This window comes from Cyprinus carpio, chromosome A9 (assembly GCF_018340385.1).
Source record: "Cyprinus carpio isolate SPL01 chromosome A9, ASM1834038v1, whole genome shotgun sequence".
Taxonomy (NCBI): Eukaryota; Metazoa; Chordata; class Actinopteri; order Cypriniformes; family Cyprinidae; genus Cyprinus; species Cyprinus carpio.
Window position 1 is genome coordinate 9,893,834 of NC_056580.1, and position 21,277 is coordinate 9,915,110.

General features: G+C 39.8%; 1 protein-coding gene across 1 annotated transcript; it reads left to right on the forward strand.

Annotated features, from left to right (window-relative positions):
* The first annotated feature begins 1,808 nt into the window (after window positions 1-1,808).
* LOC109058415 (partitioning defective 3 homolog B-like) lies at window positions 1,809-13,243 on the forward strand. The gene is made up of 3 exons (XM_019075601.2): window positions 1,809-1,919; window positions 3,956-4,032; window positions 11,856-13,243. The coding sequence occupies exons 2-3, from the start codon at window positions 3,956-3,958 to the stop codon at window positions 12,208-12,210; spliced, it is 432 nt and encodes a 143-aa protein (XP_018931146.1). The 5' UTR covers window positions 1,809-1,919; the 3' UTR covers window positions 12,211-13,243.
* The last annotated feature ends 8,034 nt before the right edge of the window (window positions 13,244-21,277 follow it).

A 21,277-nucleotide genomic window follows, 5' to 3' on the forward strand; every position in this document is an offset into this window, starting at 1 on the left:
CACGGCGCAAATCTGATGTAATTTCACCCTAGATTTTCATATGAACTTATTCCAGGAAGCATCCTAGGGTTATCTGGATTTACTATAGGGTGCTAACTCAAGTGGTCAATGTTTGACTAGTTAGTATGCTGTCATTAACTTTTTTGTTGTTGTTGTTGTTAGCATCTCTTTTTTTTTCTAATGAGAGGCATTGTTCTGTTTTGTTTTCCCACCAAAAGCAACAGTGTTAATTGCTAATGCTAATAGTTGCTATATTGTTTGATATTTCATTATAGAGTGCAATAGTGCCGGCCCACTTTTTAGTGGCCTTGGTTCCAGAAGTATGTTTCCATTAGAGAAGAGTTCTAAACCATGAACCAAACCAACCATCTATGAGGTGAATCACATCATTACAAATTTTTATTTGAAAACGGGACAAAAAGACAAAGGTACAAGTCTGTATAGTCAACTGCTTTAATGTGGCAAAGATCTACAATTCCAAGAAGCATTGTGAATGACATCAAAATAAAAAACAATGTAGAAATATAAATATACTAAGAAATATACTGATTTAAAGTTGTTGATTGTGGTATATAAAAAACAATATACCTCATTTTGTTTACAGCAAAAATGTGCATACACCGTGTGTAATTAGTGCTATGTGCTGTGATTTCTGATCAGTGTTGATTTCATAATCATGTATAATGTAGTTTCACTATAAATTCAGCTGTTAAACAGAATTATTTAAAGAATAAGTTTTAAAAACTGTGCATTGATGGCTTCAACAAAAGCATATTCCATCGATTAACAACCTGGTACTTCACAAGCAGGTCTGTCTTTAAAAGTTTTAAAGTTATCATCAAAAAGTCCAGTACCCCTACATGGAGAAAGAAAATGAAAGGTATTTTTACTTGCGGAACCTGACTGCTGCTCTCTGTTCTAAGCAAATGTTTTACCAGTGTGAGCATTCAAAAAGCATCCACTGTGAGACTGTCCACATCTCATAGTACCTTGAGCTAATCAGTTACTGCTTGATTAATCACAAGACATTGGCCCAGATGATTGGCTCAAAGATGGCAGATTTTTCAAATCACATGCTTCCAGCCGAGCCAGTGTCATTGAGATGAATGGGAATGCTAACGGAGATCTCACTCCAGGTATTATAGACCTCTTCGGGCACAGTGGTGATGACTCACTTCTTGCTCCAATCGAATCAGCAACCTTCCGGTTAGAAGCCTTAACTGCTGTGCCACACAACTTCTATATCTGATCAGCCCTTAATGAGGGAAGTCATCATTAATCTTGTTGTCTCCTTTCTAGCCACAGGCTAGGTCTCTGCTGGAAAGGTGGTTTTATCCTCATATGCACTGTTATAAGTTTTCATAGTTACAGAGAGTCCGTTTTATGCTCCTCAGTTTTTCCGCTTCCTCTGATTGGCTGGTTTTCGGTCACATGGATTGGCAGCTTCTGTCAGAGTTGAAAGCACAGATGGTGAGAGGGCAGAGTGTGGACACAGTTAGCAACATGGTGTGAATGCGAGGGCACAGCCAAATAATGAAGCAAATCACTGCCGTCATTACAGCGGGGCAGATCCAGACAGATATCGATCTCTGTTGGGGAAGGATCCTTTAAATTGTTCTATACCAAATATTGAGTTTTGAAACACTGAGGTCTTACTGTGTCAGATAGTGATATCTGCTCCATTTGAAGATAAGTTCTCCTCTTTAACCTCCCAGGCATATGATGGTTATCTTCACCGTTCTGAATTTCACCATCATCAACATTCAAAGACGCCCACTTCTGTTACTCATGGAGTTCATTGCATCTTGGTGAAGGGGAGGCAAAGATAGAGCGAGGAAGATTGAAACCGAGGACATTTCTTCTTTCGTTCAGAAGCACTTCCTCTCTGACCCCTCGCTCAACTAGCCTTTTTTTCCCAGGTAATATGCGCCCGTCCTTTCATCATACTGTATATATTGAAGCCCCGAAGACATTTCAGGGTTTTTTTTTTTTTTTTTAATAATAAGAAAAAAAATGTCTAAAATACACACAGCAGGACAGCAGCCTATATGAGGACGGTGGAGAGAGAGGTGATAGCACAGCAACCTGTGTATTTAAAATCAGCTCATTGAGACAGATGACACAATTTCACACACTAATTGCCCCTTGGAAAAGCAGCCAGTTTTCCCATAATGGCTCGAATCTTTCATCCGTCAGAGACCCTGCTAAATCTACTGGAATATTTCCTCATGGATGATATGTCAGTATTTATCAATTATTAAGTTGCCTATATGTGTCAGGGTACAATTCGCACAGTCCCAATCCGCTGTCATCTTTTTTGCTTTTTTTTTCGGTGGACAGGGACAAGAAGGCTCCGAGACAAATGGGGGAAGTCTAACCAAAATGAAGTCTATGCTTTTGAATGTTTTTTACGGGCTCTAAACTGTGTGACTGCATACGGTGTGACTAAATCCTATTGAAAGCGCCGGTCTTTAGAGGAAGGAAACATGAGATGCTCCCAAATCTGCATGCTGAATGAGGGGAGGTTTAGCCTGTCTTTTAAGAGATTGCTCATCTTGCTAATGTAATGCCCACAGTTAATCTAGCTCTTCCTTGGGCTTGAGTCAGGCTTAGTCCAGGAGGGTTGGAGTACTGATAGACTCCATCCTGTTTTAGGAAATGTAATCTGGGATCTGGCTTTTTACCCCCTCCCCAAGACTCCCAGTGCTAAATCCCCCAATAAGCAGCCTTTGTGAGCAACTCACACTACCTTTCAAGGCTTGATTACACGGCACAGCAGGTATTTCAGGTGGAAGGTGACTCTATGATGAATGTGGAGAGAGCGAGTGACAGGGCCAAAGCCGGTCTAAAATGTGGCATTTGCTCACGTTAATTCATGTTTCACAATGAACTCTACAGTAATGTGACAAGACCGATAGGGGTGTCTGCCAAGGTGGAGTAGGTGTCCTCGAGCCAAGTTGAGAAATTATCTAGGGGTCATTGCAAAAATGGTATTTTAAATCTGGGGGGCACAACTGAAATTAGAATATAGTGTTTCATTATGTTCTATTGCATCTATCTAATTATTGGTTTAGTGACTCTTCAGACACCATAGTGACCTGTAAATGACAGATATCGGTGTTTACCTTTATGAAGGTGTGTGATGTTGAATGTCTGTAGCTACTATAATGTTATTTTTTTTTATTATTTATTATTTATTTATTTTTATTAAAACTAAATGTTGTTATGTTAAACAAATATTATTGAATAATTATTTTAAAATAAATGAAATTAAAATAATGAAATTATTATATTAAATATTTAAATTATTAATAAAATGCATTGCTGTTTCCATGAAAATATTAAGGCGCAATTATAATATTAAGGAGCCTTAACATTGATAATAATATGAAAATCAGCGTATTAGAATGATTTCTAATGTGACACTGGAAACTGGAGTAATGATGCTGAAAATTCAGTTTTGCATCACAGGAATAGATATAAAATATATATTAAATATATTCTAAAATACGTTATATAAATGTAATAGAATACAGTCTTTTTGAATTGTAATAATACTTCACAACATTGCAGTTTATACTGCATTTCTAATCAAATGTATGCAGATTTGGTGAGCAAAAGGCCACATAAGGAAACATGTATAATGTTTTAAAATATAAATTACATAATTTAAAATATAAGATCACTGTTCATTGTAGGATTTTTAAATGATGGTCAGTTATTTAAAAAGGATTTGGTTTTGTACAGTATGTAATAGCCTTAAATGCTCACGTTGAATTATTTTTTTGCACAGTTGTTTATGTACAACATGCTTTGTGTGTATGCTGCCCTGTTGACCCTGCCACACACATAGTGTGTATACTGCAATAGCTGTATTGCTGTCCAGTATTATATGATGTGTCATGTAAACCGCCTCGGCTCTTTTTCACTCTGCTCTCTTCTTGCCCTTTACCAGATGCCAATGAGAAACCCTGACCCCATAATGACACCCCGCTATGAGGACATCGAGCGACAGTATGCCTCCCTGCCCAGGTAAGAACGTCCACTCATTTATCCCACATTCTTTGTGACAAAAAGAGAAAAGATGGAGAGCTAGAAAAGGGGAAGATGGAAAGGAAGAGAGAGGGAGAGCAGGTAGTCATCTGTCTCTCTCATGCAGAGCTAAATAATCCTCTTTAAAGCGTATAATTAAATCTGGAGAGTCTGCCTTCTGAGGCCCTCCTATCCTGGGAATTCACCTGATCCTCTCGGGGAGATGGCCATGAGGTCGCAGCTCTGTAACCCGATCACTGAGCGCATTTCTGGAGCCGCCTAAAGTTACGGCTGCCTCTTTCTGTCTGTCTTTTTCTCCTCTGTTGTTTCTATGGTTCTCAATCACGTCTTTTCGTGTTTGCTGAGCTTGACCGACCATGATGGCCAGCGCAAACAAACAGGCAAGCGCACAGGCGTGAATGTTGGCTCGTAAAGTCCACAGCCTGTTTGCCCTCTCCGGTCTGTGCAAACAGCACTGGTGCTGGTGTGAGGGTCATGGTTTATGAGTTTGGCACACGTAAGTGTGGATCTGTCATCACATGATTGCAGATGACTATAAACGGATAACTGATAACAAATGAGACACACTAAGAAATCTAAAACTTGAAAGTGTTGAACTTTTAAAAGTGTTGGCGAGGCATTCTGTTGGTGTAGCACTCATTGAATTGAAATAAAGCACTAAAACACTTATAAAGTATTTATCACTTTCCCTGCAGCATCATTACAGGGGTGAACTAAGATTTCAAAAAGGCTTGTCGCAACAGATTTTAGTATCAACTACCCCAGGGTCTACATTCAAAGCCATTTCCCTTCTAAATAACGCTCCTCACCTCTGTTAGTCTCTAGATTCATTAGGGTACAATGTGTTTTTTGTGCTGACACATAAAGGGGACCAAACGTGGGCCAAAAACGCCCGTGGCAGACTCTCGCTTTCATTATTACACCATTCCGAACTGGAAGAGTTTCAAATCTGTGTCGGGCCCACGCTGAGGTCACTGGTTTTGCAGTCGACTGAACGTTGGCCTGGTCTTGAATGCATGCAGCTTTTCCATGTGTGTCTAATTATAACCATTAGTGCTTTGATACACCCACTTATTACCCAGTGTGCTCAGTTCGGTGTCAGCCAATCAGAAGGGCCGTTCGCCACCTGCCTCCAGATTATTGGATTAACTGGGCAAGTCAAAGTTGTGATTCATCGTGTTAGGGCTTTCATTAGACCATTTAGTGATAACTGGGTGATGAATGCACAGATGGTGGCCCATTTCGATGAACTCTGGTCAAGAGTTATTATTTGGACCTGTTCTTTAGTACACAAATCAATCACAATCACTCATTCTTCCTCATCCTATCCTTCACTTTAAGACTAACCAATTCCTTTCTTTAGAAACCAAGAAACACGTTGCTAAATATCGCAAAAGATCCCTGTAGTCCCCCACTCTTTGGTTTTTCTGCTAGTGGGCCTTCCCAGAATTCTTAAGACCGGTCACAATGGTTTTATTGTTTATTCCGCCTTATCAAGAACGTTCTGTGTTAGAAACCCTGTATCTTTGCAGTCTAAATGAGTGTAAAATCAATTGTTGTCGAACCTTAGGAGAGCTTAAAAGACTCTGTTGAAGCCGTTTGTACAAATGTCAGTAAATTGTTCCCGTATCTTTTAGATTAGCCAGCGAGCTGTCAGTTTCAACACCGCAAATGCCAGAAAAGAGCTTGTGATGAGGGAAGAAGGTTACATTTGATGAGTGCTCTGAAAATAATGCCATATTTTCATTGTTCTGCCTGTTCAATGTTGCCCTGGCAACCAACACCCACCATCTGCGCTAGAGGTTCACTCAAAACCCTGTCCTCCGATTTCTCACTTTTTTTCCCTCCTTATTCTTTCCTTCTCTGGTTTTCATTTTCCACTCCTTCTGAAATTGTGAAATTTGAGCCCTCCTGTGAGGCGCGTCAGGTTTGTAAATTGTCACTGGTGTCAAAAAGACATGATGGCTGATTGCTGTTCAGAGCCTCCTGCAGGTGAGCTCATAGGTGTCCGACAAGCTGCGAACTGCGAGCTTCTGCCCAGACCGTTTCCCGTCCAATAGCAGGACAAGCACGCAAGCGTGACTTCTACAGAGCAAACCTCATTTAGCACCATTCAACCCCGGCGTCCATTACCACACCAAGCAGGTAGCAGATGGAGAATATTAGGCTAATGATTAAATGAAGCAGGCGGAAATTTTTTAATGGTTTCACTTGCTGCAGCAAATGTGGTCAATCATTACTCATTCAACGCTCAGAATTTGCTTCAAGGTTTTGGAATAGCTGGGCATTTGGCACCATTTCAAGGAGGTATTATTCGTACTTGGGCTTTCTCAGCCTGAGATTCAGCATCCGCAAAAAAAAAAATCCACAGATCTATTTTAGACTTCACGAGAATGAGACCACTTAACCGCCTGACTCATCTTTGAAGACGTGTAGCACCCATCACATACATTTCATACAGTTCTCACACATACACACAGACACCTATTCATTTCACACTCTGAAGGCTGAGTGTTGTGAAAGAGCAAGTTCAGTTGCTCATTTTCACTTCCCTTTTGTCAAAACCATCTGCAATGCGAAGCTTCAGTTACCACCGATATTAAAGCAGTCGATTTAAGGATGAAATGCAGTTAGATGTGGCAAAATAATCAGAGTTCCAAGTCTAATACCAATCCTAATTTGTATAATTACATTTTGGGTCATACAATAACATTTCTGATGGATAGACACCTATCTTGTTAACTAGGTTTGTTATGAGAGCTGAATGTTTTGTTCAGTTTCTCTGCTCCCAATATAAGGCTGGAATGCTAACCAAATAATCCTGCCTGGATTTGTCGTCTCGGTGGGATCCTACCCGGTGTTATATGACGGCCAGGGGTCAGTAGGCCGTGTGTTTGTGTATGTGTCTGTGTGTGTGAGGGTAAGGTGCGTGGTTCCCTAGGGCAGCTGAATAAACAGCCCGGCCTTCAGATGGTCCACGGTGTTACTTTTTCAGCCAGGTGCACTATGGGAGCTCTGATGTAATCTCCAAAACATGACACTTATTTCAGAGCAGTTTCTGTCTAGGATAGCTAGTAGACTCTGGTTTGAACGTTTACGTGTCAAAAAATGATTGTCAGCTACAAACTCCTCAAGCGAAAAGCTTTACAGACAGCAGAACATGACGGTCCTCACTGACAACACCAAAAACGAGATAACAGACGTTCACCAGACAACATTCACCAATCAGACACTGGAGTTGATGTTCCAAGATGAAGGTTTGAGGAGCGAACAGCTGCCACCTTCTGTTTTTTCCCTCTTCTCTCTTTGGTGATGGACGACCGAAGCATTTATCTTTCATTATTTCTCACTTTACCTATATTGCTCTTTTGTTTTGGTTTCTCTGTCATTAAAGAGTCATTGAGTTGGTAATGAAATCTCATTTTAAGAGGGAAACTTTGTTACCTTGAGTTGCATAAGTGCTTAACCTGATTAGGAAGCCCAAATGAAGACAGCAGTCTCTTACTCACTTTGGAATTTGGCTGTTATGAAAAGCCTGAGAAAGTGAAGATGTCTCCATGTATAACACACTGGCTTATGGCTGTGATCACCGTTTGAAAGTAATGGTAAAACAGCCCAGAATATCATTTTGTCTGCATCTGCTCACTGCATGATGGAGAACTGGAGGCAGATTTTTAATATACCTTCTTTCATTGTTCATTCGGTGAAAGAGGATAATTTCGTTTTTTGCTATTTGCGTTGCTGGAGTTTCTCATGGGACTAATTTAGTCTGCACTGTTTATCCACGTGGCTATCAAAAGGGAATAATGCCACAATCATTTATACCGTAATCATTCTGTATGACTTTGTAAAGCTCAAAATGTTTGTAGGTACTGCATGTGGTAGCTTGTCTAATGGCTTGTCTTTTTTTTCTGTGGAGCTTAGTCAGGGTGGATGGAATATTTTTTACGCATTCTGCATTTTGTTTTTTTGTTTGTTTGTTTTTTCCACTGGATTTGGAATCAATTATTATTTTATCTGTCAGCTGATCAATCTGCGCAACACAGTGCATCCCATTGAAAAGCCTGTTCTTCTATCCCTCATGGCCTCATTTCATTCAAGTGATTAAATATGCCATCTACCCTGACTGAGGTCCATGGGCGCTTAAACAGCTGCTTCCAGCTGTTGAGCCCACAAAACCATTTAAATAACTGTACATCAGGAATGTCTTGTAATTCCCAACCAAGCCCCAAAGGCAGTTGCACAGAGTCTTAAAACCAGGAGGGAAATGTGTCCCAGTGGACCACATACCACTATAGCACATTTAGTTTGAAAAATCAGGATTTCACGGACTGAATACTAAATTCACTGCCATGAGATACTTAGAAAAGAATGGGCCTAATGTTTCTAAAGTTCTTATCTTGATCACTGATCCTCAAACTGCATGTCTGTTCTAAATAGCATTCTGCCACTTCCTGGTTTCCCAGCTTTTCTCCTTTTTTTTCTTTTCTTTTTCTTTTTAGGGAGGGCATGAGGGGTCGAAAGTGATAAGAGGGGTTCAGTAGAACACTGCTGACACATACAGGAATGCAATGCACTTTGTTGTCCTAGTTTCAAACAAGTAAATTGTCTTTTAAAAACATTACTGCACTGTCTTAACCATCTTGACTGTTAAAGTGGTCAAATAAAATCAAAGTGGTCCTAATATATATTTTTTCAATTCTATATTTATTAAGATATCTATATGTCTTAACATAATATTAACTAATTAAAATTTTCCAAAAATGTCACACATTTAAAACACATTTTATTTTATTTTGTTGTTTATCTAATGTTTATCTAAAATTAAATACTTTAAAAAAAATCTCAAAACGATTCTACAGAACTGATTTTAATTTGACCAGAAATGTCCTACATTTTGAACACACCTAGTTTATTTTACTGTAGTTGTTAAATGTTAATTTCTATAAAAAATAATCATGATAATTAACATTTTAAGGTTGCTAAAAATGGCAGAACCTACAGATATGGAATAATAAAAAAAAACCTATAAAATTTAGGTTGTCCTCCTGAGGTTAACACGAATATTTTTTTTTTAAGTCTTTTGGGCGTTATTTTGTATCCTGTTCATGGAAAGTGCTAGTCCTGTTGCTTTCTCTGGTTTACCCAGCTGTTGACTGTTTTCACAGTGGAACATTCTCCACCCTCCTGTTTCCTACCAACCCTGTAGGCGAAACTGTAAGACTCAACATCAAGAAAAGATTCAACCAGAGCAGAAGTGTAAGCGCTTTGTGTTTTGTATTAGCCTGTTGGAGGACTATTGCTTTGAGAACAGGAAAGATTAATTGTTAATGTTCTGGGCTTGTGGTGAAGTCTGTAATAAGCTAGCAGAATCAGGTGCAGGCAGCCACCGCAAAGCTGATGAACTCCAACAGTAATGATGATTTTGGCCTTCACTTTGCAAACACACACACTGTACAACACACTGCTTATCTGGGACTGTTGAGGTTGTGATGTCATAGCCAATGATATTTCGAATGACTGATTGAGATGGTCAGGAAGGGAGTGTGTGCGTCCAGATGCCCGGTTGCCCCGCTGGATGGGTGGTCACAGCTTTGGAGAGATTAAGAGGATGCTGATGATTTTTGGAATGCCTGTTTTCTTGCCCTCCAGGTCTTAAGGAATCCCTCCCTTAAGGGGAACGAGACCACAGTGAAAGAGTGTGCTTTCCGTCGAGGGCCTTCAGACTGATGTTTTCCACATTCAGTGGGAGTAATGAGATATGTGTGAAACACATACACAGACCGTCTTGCATTAAAGCAGCTAACTGATACTGCCATCAGACGGGAAGCTTGTTCGCAGACACGTCGTACACGTAAATAAGTTAATGGAGATGGTCTGGAAAGTCAAACGCAACGATCCAGGCTCCTTAAGACATGTGGCATGCCGAGGCTGTCATTGATACTAGCCTGAGCTATGACCGGAATGAGAAGGAGGGGAAGGAAGACAGCTGATTCGGCAGTCTAGCCAAAGCGAATGATCATACTGCACTCTGTCCGGTTTTGTCTTCGCTCTCATTCTCATTAACCTCTTTCTGGTAGTCTTTCAGCTGAGGTGTAATATAACTGCTGGCTAAAGCCTCTGGAACTCTGCATTCAGATCACAGCAGCGCAGGTTCCGGAAAAATGCAAACTGTGCTATGAAAGGGGATCCATGCCGAATTAGCGTGTGGTGTCTGACCTTACAGCGGAGATTATACCCTAATCAGCCAGCGTGAGGAAACCAGAGATGGCCAACTGTCTACCGTCTCCAGGGACCCTGACCGCATGTCAGTCCCTGTCCCAGACTTTGTATGTGCTTGAGACGTGTTAAAATGTTTACGTTGCAGGTCCTTGGTATCTCACGCTTGCCTCAGCACATGTAACACAGGATCATGATACCAGGACTCACGCTCACCCTCCCTCCCTTCCTCTCACTCTCCATAAAATGGCACCGGTCAGATTAGGGGTTTACTGTATTCTGTTATCTGTTGGTCCTCAGGCTCCTGATCCCTACAGCATTTTAGTGTACAATATACAGACCTAATTCCTTACGCTTCTCTAGTGAACTCACTCTTGGTCTACTTTATACAGAGGTAGCTAGTTTCTAAGGTAGCATCTCAACTGAAAGAGACCCCCAAGTGAATAATTTAAAGCACTCTTCATTGGTAACAACTTGGGGAACAATGACTCACTTCCTTAACACATACAGTAATCTTCATATGAGACATTCACGTAAGACAGACATTAACTATTTTTTATTAATACTATCAATACTGAATAAAATGTAATTTTATTATTATATATTTACGTAATAATAATAATAATAATACTTAATATAATTATTATGTATTACAGTATATATGAAGTATAAAACATTTTTTACATAAATTAATAGTTTTATTCAGCAAGGATTAATTAAGTTGATAAAAAATGACAGTAAAGACAATATGTTAAGATTTTGGTTTCAAATAAATGCTTTGTTTTTCATTCTTTTTTTTTCTTTTCATCAAAGCATCTTGGGGGAAACAATTTCACTGCTTCAGTATTTTAATTAAGCAATATTAATCAACTGTTTTCATTAGTGATAATAGTAAGAAATATTTCTTGAGCAGCAAATCAGCATTTTAGAAGGATTTCTGAAGGATTTCTGATGTGACACTGAAGACTATAGTAAATGTAGGCTATATAGGTCTCAAATGTTGTCTATTTGAGCAGCTCTCTTGGTTTTGAAACCAATCAGTTTCATAAATATTTTTTTTTCTCCAAATAAAATTATACTTGATTATGGTAAAGTCATGCCTATCTCAGTAAAGTTTTGTCTAATCATTCTTGACATTAAGCTAGCAACATTATAATTCATATTACTTTTATATCGTATTGCTGTCTATGTTATAGAACATTAAAAAAAAAAAAAAAACACATCCTGGCCTTGTGAAACATTGAGATGATGTAAATGAAACTTCATAATGTTTCACCTGATTATACATTTAGTCAGGAGTTTTAGTTTGGAAAAAGTCTAACTAGTTAGACTAGTTAGTTTTGTTGTTATTATGTGTGGATACAAATAAAAGTAGACCCTTTACAGATTTGATTTATGTATTGCTCTTATCTGTACGATCAAAACTGAAAGTGTAATTTAAGTTAATTTCGGGGTTATCAGGAGAAAATGCCTCAAAATGCGTATACTCGTTAATCGACTCCAGAGGGTTAACTATTTGACCATCTGCTTTCAGACCATCTATTTTCAGATCCTATCTTTCCTTTATCTTTCCTTTCTTGCAGAAGAGAGCCAGTCGAACCTAATGAGTATTCCATGCAGCCGTGGGCTGGACACAGGGACCCAGCACCCTACCCAAACCCACAGTCCGGTTACCAGCCCAGCTACCCTCCCAGAAATAACTACCCTCGCCCTGTGGACCCCCGGCAGAATGACTCAGGATTCCATCACCCTCCTCCACAGCAGAGAGGCCCACTTCGACAGGATGTGCCCCCTTCTCCCACCATACCCCTCCAAGGCCCGTGCTTTGACACCATGAACCGTGGCGGCTACCGCAACACCAGCCCAGAACGTTATGCATATGGAGAGGTGCGTCACTCAGACCCAAGACAGAAGAGTCCGATGACGGCGGCTGTTTAACCTCAACATTTGTTTTTCACCCTGCGTATGATGTTTCTAGAGCAAGCACCAAGGTGCCTACAGTTATGGACAGGTGTTTACCTGTTTTTTACTAACAATTTGCTCTATACTATCCCATCTTGATAGCCAAAGCTACATCTTAGAGTCCCGGCACAGCGTTTGCAGGTACAATGATCCATATGTAATTCAGTCACACTCAGACAGTCCGTCCATATATTTGTGTGTCTGTAAGATTAATGTTGGCCCTCAGATCCATAATCACATTCCAGCACCACTTTTATTAGCACATTATTGTGCAATCTTTACAGTGATCATTTGAAACTCTGGTATGGGTGTACGTGTGTCTGCTTTTGTTTATGTGAAATATGTTAGAGCACTCCATATACTCTTTTTAAATTTAACATTTCTATAATGGAAGGATATTAAGCCACTATACGAGATTCAAATCAACATTGTTTCATTCTGCAAACATCTTAAATTAAATTAAATTAAACATCTTATTTGGTCATGTATAACAAAAAAGTACAACAATTTCGTACTGAAAATCTTAGTCTTGAATATTTTGTAAAAATACCACAGTACAATTGTCCTGTATGTGAAGTTATGTAAACAGAGGGAGATGACAAAAAAGGCTGTTTTTCTGGAAGAGGAAAGGAGAGCCTAAAGAACCTCTGACACAGAGGAAGGAAGGATGAGAATCGCTCATCTTTCTTGGCTTACAGCATTCCCACCTGAATCTACTCCTATGAATGAGCTGCCTCTCATTTGTTTTAAGATTTTTTACTTTTCTGATAATATTACATTCATGTTTAATTTTTTCACATGTATTTTGGTACGAAAGACTCTTTGCATTCAGAGTTCAGGTAAAATGATAAATAAAAGTATTATTGATTGTAGTATGTGATAATCATGTGAAACATATGTAGTTTTTTACAAAACGGAAAGATCTGTGCACCTAGTATCACTGCATACATTAATACTATGTACAAAATGTTGTCTTTTATATAACACATTTTCAATAAATATGCATTTGAAACAATTAGTCACTATTTGTCATTTAAAAAATTTGAAACATCCCTTTAGCTGAGTTTTCATGCAGGAGAATCACTGCACTAGACGAAAAGTCTTCTAGTACATTTCTATTTTATCTCCCAGCCCTCTGATAAACACTCTACCTGCGTGTGTGGTAATAGATGGCTACAAATTAACACTGCAGTAATTATCAATTAAGATGAAGGGGTGATATGCATCTGTGATTATGGTCCAATTTTTACATTTGAGATGAAATTTGGGCTACTGGAGAATGAAGAGTTTCATGTGATAATTACAAAGGCCACACACCACATTATCTGTTCAGGATTAATTAGAGCACTGTTCAGAAGAAGAATGCTGGGAGGGAAAGAGACAGTAGTGTATGTAAAGGCATTTGTCGAAAGATGTGTCATTTCAGACGACTAGCGGCGCCAAATTACTTTACAAAATTCTGATTGTTTTCAAGCTGTTTTCTTCAAACATACCCCCTTTCTGCTATTGTTCAGCAAACAGATCACTTCACCTCAAATTCACACCATTAGCTGAGCAATAAATTGACAACTCAGGCCACTAAAACAACCAAAGTGCCACATTATTTTCACTTTTCAGGAAAATTAACAAACAGTTGACTTGTGCTGTATATAATCTTGTAGTAATATAATAAAATAATAGATTACATATTAACATTATTAGGCAAAAGTATTTCAATAAAAATTGGACAGTTTCACTTTAAAAATCTCACTGTTGGTTATGGGCAGTTACATCTTCAGAGAGATGTATTTTAAAAACTGAATAAGTATTTGTCTCCCTTATAAGTTGTTGGTTTAAAAAAAAAAAAAAAAAAAACAATGTCTAAAACAATTTAGTTTCTGTCATAAAATGAAATAAACATCCTCCCAATGTCAATCAAACCCAATTCAATAAAAAACACAAGACATCAAAACACATAAAATTCAATGAAAGATAAATCTTTCGGAACACAATAAGAGTTATCACAATGTTTATGCTGCTTGTTTTCATACAACAAAAATTCTCTCCCGTTGCACTAAGATGATATGGGGAAACTCCTGTTTACTCGGTTAATGAAGCCTAAATCGTTCACATTTGTGTAGCTGCACAAACCAATGGCACTCTAGCCCGCCAGAAGGGGAGGAGCAGACCGCTGTTTAAGTTGGCTCAGAATGCAATTTCATCAGAATGTTTCTCCTTCAGTGATGAGATCATCTCTTCGCTGTCTCTGCAATCAAGAAACCAAGAGAAAAAGAAAAAGCTTTGCTCAGTCTGCTGCTCGTCGCCGTAGTTTCAGAGCAAATTTCCAGCGACGTTGGTTCATATGTCGCGCTGCGAGTGTGGCTTGTGCAGGGAACCCCTGCACGATGCAGAGGGGCACAGTGAGTGTGTAGCCTGTCTGGGGGCGGCGCTCACTGAGACAACGTACTCTCATTGCGAGAGCATGACTCTCGTCCTTCTCTGCTCAAGGATCACCTTCTTCCATGAAGAGTCCGCCCATGGCCTTCTCAACGAGTGGTACTTGAAGGGATGCCATCAGCGATCCTCCCACCATCAGTCTGCTCTGTTCCTGCCGGCAGTTCATGAAGAGCTCGCCAGGATGTGGCGTGCCCCCTACTCAGCCTTTGTTAATCCCTCTACTTCAACTCTCTCACCACTGTTGACGGTGCTGAAGAAAAAGGCTATAACAAGCCACCCCCCTTTGGAAGAGGCAGTCGTTGCTCCATCGGCCCTGGGGTTAAAAGCCCATGCAGTGCATTCATCCAAACGTTGCAGGACTACATCAGCTTTGGCAAACAGTGGTTACAGCGTTTTACAGTTGAACAGAAGACCTCACGTCACTCCACTTGCGTAAGTTCTTCAGTGCAGCAGCATGCCCTCAAGACCCTGCCGCCCCAGCAGCTTCACAGTCCCCGCCCCAGAGTGACACTGGAATCTGAGCCTCAGAATCCATCCAGACCAAAACTCCCTCCCCGCCCCAGAGTGACACTGGAATCTGAGCCTCAGAATCCATCCTGATCTGCATGCGGAAGAGGAATAAGTGAGGGTCAGTTCTCGCAGAGGCCAAAACTCCCTCAAAGAAAGCTCATACTACTGTAGCTCTCCATACCTCTGTTGAACACCTAGCGATGGAAGCTCTATTCAAACTGGGCCTTTCCTTCTAGTTTAGTGCGCACCCAAGAAAACTACCACTGTGATAGCGAACCCACATACTCAAAAGAGCAATTCTCCTCTCCTCATTAGCAATAATGTCTGTTCCCCCATCCCGGTGCAGTGAACTGCCTTTGGTAAAACTGGAAACACTTGCCAACCGGTTACAGGCTTGGAAAGCTGTCCTGGATGTTGGTTCTAGTCATCATAGAATGACACTACTTACTACAGTTCGCTCGCAGGCCACCTCGCTTCAGCTGTATTATCCAAACTTTGGTAAGGGATAACGAAGCTCACATTCTCTGGTCCGAAGTACAGACACTGCTTGTGAAAGGAGCCATGGACATGGTTCCTCTAGCGAGCAGCGAACCAGGCTTTTATAGCCGCTACTTCCTCATTTCCAAGAAAGATGGCAGGCTCAGACCCATTTTCAATCTTATGAGAAGGCCGTTCATGATGTTTACTTAGAAGCAGATCCTCACGCACATATGTCCTGAAGACTGGTTTCTGTCAGTGGATCTGAAAGACACGTAATTTTACATTCAGAAAGCCCCCCCCCCCCAAAACCCCCAACTCATCACAGTCCATTCTTGAGATTTGCATTCGAGGGACTGGCATTCTGAGACAGATGGGAATCCGCATTATGAACTACCTCGATGATTGGCCCCTGGTTAAACCTGAAACAGTGCTTGTACATCAACTGCCTCAAATTGATGGATGTTTTTCTGGCCCTGGAAACCTTCCTGCCAGTCTTAAAAAGGGAACCACATCCTGGTCTGACACATGACAGTGGTAGCCTACATCAAGGCAGTCTCAGATTTTGCTCCCTTTACAGGTTGGCTTGATGCCTGCTGTTATGGGCACAAAGCAAACTCCTCTCACTAAGGGGAAGACATGCTGTCCAGAGACAACGTATCTCCAGGAGAATGAAGACTATATCGTCAAACATTTCAAATGATTTGGTCTGTCTTTGGAGGGCAGAGGTGGACCTCTTTCCCTCAGATGACAACTCTCACTGCCCATTTTATTTCTCGAGACAGCAAGATGCTCTGGCCCACGAATGTCCAGGCACTCGCCTGTATGCTTTCCCTCCTATTTCCCTGCTCCCTCAGGTCATCGGACAGGTCAGGGAAGTCAGATGCTCAGTCCTCCTGGTGGCCCCACTCTGGAGGAATCAGACTTGGTTGCCCAAGTTGATCCAGCTGCTATCAGCAGCCCCTTGGCGAGACATTCTCTTGCAAGCGAAGGGCATGATTTGGCACCGCCAGCCAGAGCTAAGGTGCTTTTATATTTGGCCCCTCGAGAGGAGCCTTTGCAGCTTCCCACGAGTGTGACGAATACCATTTTAGAAGCTAGAGCCCTGTTTACAAGACACCTTTTTGCCCTTAAATGAGTTAAAAAATTTGTCCAATCTGCTGCCCATGTCACTTAAGACCGCTCCTCTTTTGGCTTTAGCATCGGTCAAGCGAGTGGGTGACTTGCAAGCACTGTCAGTCAGTGCTTCCTGCCTCGTGATTGGGCCTAACAACTTTAGAGTCTTCCTCAAACTAAGACATGGCTATGTGCCGAAAGTGCTCTCCACTCCATTCAGAGGTCAAGTTATCACTTCTGGCTCTCCCCGTTGAAGGTGGTGAGCAGGGTCCCAACCCACTCTGCCCAGGGACAATGGATAATGGATGCTATAGCCTTGGCGTATGGCTCAGCAGGCTTGCAGTACCCTATATGTGTGAGGACCCACTCTACCAGAGGAATGGCCTCCTCCTGGGCTTGGTCCAGTGGGATTTCTATTGGTGAGATTTCTGCAGCCATTGAGCACCATTGGTTTGTGCAGCTGCACAAACGTGAACAAATCAGGCTTCTGTAACAGAGTAAATATGAGTTTCCCCATAGCATGTTAACACAATGCTCAGTCCCTTACCTCAGGAAGCCGAGGTTACGCAAGTAACCAGAGCATTTTAAATTGACTTGTTCCCCAAATAGATGTTGTAGTCTTCTGTCTCCTGGAGGAAATTACTAAAATTTGACTTAGAATTTTTTTTATTTTATTTTTTTGGTCATTGATTGGCTGTACGATGTGTTTGATTGTGTTGTGTGTCTGTGTATTTTTGCTATCAGTTTTTGTGTGCTTTCTACTTGATTTGCTTTTCTAGTTGATTTACAATGATATTGTTTTCTCTTATTCATCTGTTTTCATCCCCACTAATTCTCTTTTTTTATATTTCTTTTTAACAGAATCCTTTTCCTTCTACTTATGCTCTCAAGGTTTTTATGTGTTTTATTATACGTTTCCTTTATTTTTGTATGTGGCTCATTTCTCTCAGAGGCAGAAAGTATGCTGCAATAATTACCTAGACGTTTGTCTCTTCCAGAATACATTTGGGATGTGTAATTATTGAAAATTATTATTAGCCAAAGTTTTAATTAGCATTTGAGGCCATAGTAATTATACATTTTCATTTTGTGTGGCTGCACGCACTGTCATGGCTGACAGAAAAGAGAGGGAGAGAGGGGCCGAGGTGCTTGTTTTGTTGGTGAATAAGCATCTCCCATAGATATTCTGAATGACTCTGACACACTGTGATCAAATTATTGTGCTGTCATTTGTGCCACACGTTCAGAGGCTTATGGATCATTTCTTTAACACAAGTCATTAATCTGATATTAATTCAATTTGATAAAGCAAAAAGGATAGGTGATTAGGCTTATGTGTAATGTTAGAGACGTTATTAGACTAAAGCTTTGTTTTTATTACGTTCTGTTCATCTCTCCTCTTCCCTCTCACAGTCTGTCTCTCTCTTCTCGTAATTCAATATCAGAAATTCTCTGGTTGAATTATTTGCAACCCAAGCAGTTCTTTGGTTTGGAGATTTTTATCTTCTCGAACAGTGCAAAAGGGAACTTTTGTGAAGAACTGTTAAAATGTGCCTGCGGAAATGTTTAAATTGGAAGCAAGCATATGAATGTTCTCTTCTTTTTGTCTATGTGTGAATGCATGCTGGGAATCTGATTTATGACAATTGTGACAGACAGTCTGGAGTTGTTTCCTCTCATCCCTCTGTTTGAGCTTTATAGTTTAACAGCAGCATAAAGTCTCATTTTAACTTTTCCACGGCTCTGAGCTGAATGTTCAGTGTCTCCAGCAGTGCTTTTGTACTATACTTACTGGTGTTTAAAACCTTGCATTTGTCTTTTGAGAGATTTCAGTAAATACATACGCTTTCAAAAGCTTGAGTCACATTGACTAGACACTGATTCTTGAGTATGGTGACAAAACAGCCTACAAAACTGACAATATAACAGATTATGTGCATAAGGAATTATTTTCAATCGGTTCATTTTGTACAGAGTTATTCACTCATTTTTGGGTGAAACCTCCCTCTTCTTCCATTTTGTCACAAGATAGGTGTTTGTTTGTTTTTTGTGCCTGTTCCCATGACAAAATAATGTGTCATATATTTATAAATCTAGTATTTACTTCAGTGAAACAATGAATTGAGACTACAACATGCTCACAGACTGATTTTCAGTCCCATCTTTTTGAATTGTCACCACAGTCAGATAGAAAATTTGATGGTGTCGACGGCATATGAGGTTGACAAAATAATTGTATTTTGAATATCACACATATATTATATGCAGGATCTATTTTGGATTATGGTGTCGCTAACTGATAACCGGACATATTTAATATGAGGAATGTTATCTAAAAAATTATATCTTAAAATATTCCTTTACAATTTTTCTGATAGGGATAACATGACATTATGACAGAAAAAAAATATTTACAGAAAAAGTAATTTACAGATATCTCATTGTGTTGACAGTCATCTGTGAAACCTTATACATTTTTTAAAAATTATGATAGAAATTATAAATAACTGTGTATGTCAGGACATAGTGATGAATATATATATTACAATTTTTTTATAATTTTTGTAATATATATGAGTTTTGGTCTGTTGAAAGGTAGGCAGGTTAGTGATAATGTCTTTTTTTTTAATCAAATAATGCATTTGTGTTGTTAATATTAACCTTTCCTGAATTTCCAGTGTAGTTATTGCCTTTTTTTTTTTTTTTCAAAATGAATAGAAGATAAAATTGTGGGACATACTTTGTCTAAATATTAACCACAGCATTTCTTTCTTGGTGCACGTTTCTCCTTCCTCTGGAATCAGACCCAAAAAGTCCTGGAGATATGGAGGACACACGGTCATGCCATTGGACCGATAGCGAGCCGATGTAAGGCTCACAGGAGTGTAAACCAGTGCTGATGACAATATCACTGATACCACAGCCCTGAAAATGTATTCCCCATGAAGGTCACAGGCAGATATTAAGATGCCTGGCTCAGCCCTGTTAACAGTTGCATCTGGCCAGTATAAATTCCATTTCCTGTCCTCATATCAATCTTATGGTGCTTGCAAACACCGGAGCAGCTGCTTCCCTTCTGGCTGAGATTCTCTGCCATACCCACTCTTGACCCAAACATATTGTGCAGAGAGCAGAGGAATGGCCAGAAAGCAAGAACGAATTAGAGCTTGGGAAAGAGATTTCTGGCATAGTTTCATTTCCCTCTATTAGGCCCTTCAGGAATACAATATTCCCTTTGTCCCTTGAGGTTGACCCACATTTCTGGAGTGGCTGAAGGCTGTTGTGCTTTTTACTTCCTGTGGTCAGGCTAACTGCCAGGCGTCTTATGATACAGGTTCACCCAAAACGTCCCGAGGGTCATGGCTGGGCCTGTGAAAAACCTAAGACAGTATTTGACAAACAACACACCAAACAACACAATGATCCATAAAACAATCAATTAAAAAGTAATAATAAAACTACTAATTTTACATCTTATTTTGGAGTGCATGACTTTCTGCATCTAAACTGAGCAAGCTTTCATCACACCTTGCTCTTTCATCAAGGCTGATGCTATTTGTAAGGGAATTTGTGAGTTGATTGCAAAAGAGTCAGTGCCTCTGTTTCTTCATTCACTCAAAAATCCAAAGAAACAGGAAACAAATTGACCTGTATTCAGAAATCAAGCCTGATCTCATCTAGTTTGTTCTCACCTGATTCATTCACTCAATCACTTAGATCACGCTTTTCTTCACCTCGCTCTCTTCCTGATTGTTGGACCATTAATCCCTCCATTTTCATGTTTCTGTGTTTTGAGAGGTGTTTCTGTTCTTTGCTCTTCTCAAAATGACTAAGACAAGCCCACAATCTTTCTCATACATTTTAAACGTCAAAGTGGTGACTTCCTCAGTTAATTATAGACAGAATGTGCTGGAAACAGTTGGTGTAACCTCAGCCAATTAATTTAAAAAATACCCCGTTCAATGGTTAGATAACCAGTTTGATGTATTTCCCGACTGAAAATCTTCACTGCGTGGGCTCAAGAATGCCTGTCAGTGGAGAAACTGGTGCTTTGCCCACATAATGGTGTCACTATCACCTGGATAAAGTTATGTTATCTTAACTTTAGCAATAACTATAATAATAGCCTAACTAATAATCATTCTAATTCTATGAGTACAGTAGGAAGTCCACACTACAGATATAACAATAATGAGACGGAGGAACAATGTTGCTGGAATCTCTTTCAAAAACAGATCTGCATTTGTCCATTAACATTTAATTAATTTAATTTAATTAAATTGTTAAATTAAATTGTTTGGCGCTACAACCTTTTCTAATTGTGGAATCTCTTTCAGAACACCTTTTTTCTTTCCAGTAGGGGAACGATAAAACATTGAGAATCTTCTTGACTTAAAAGAGCTCAAGCATTTAATAAAGTAGCATTCATCAAAACAGTAGTAATGCAATGTAGTTATTGATATAGATATCTATTGGACAGGCCTTGACTGCTCAAGCCAACCAC

Coding starts and splice junctions, on each gene's coding strand:
- LOC109058415 (XM_019075601.2), top strand. CDS start 3,956: ATGCCAATGAGAAACCCTGACCCCATAATGACACCCCGCTATGAGGAC. Junction 4,033..11,855: donor CAGTATGCCTCCCTGCCCAG/GTAAGAACGTCC, acceptor CCTTTCTTGCAG/AAGAGAGCCAGTCGAACCTA.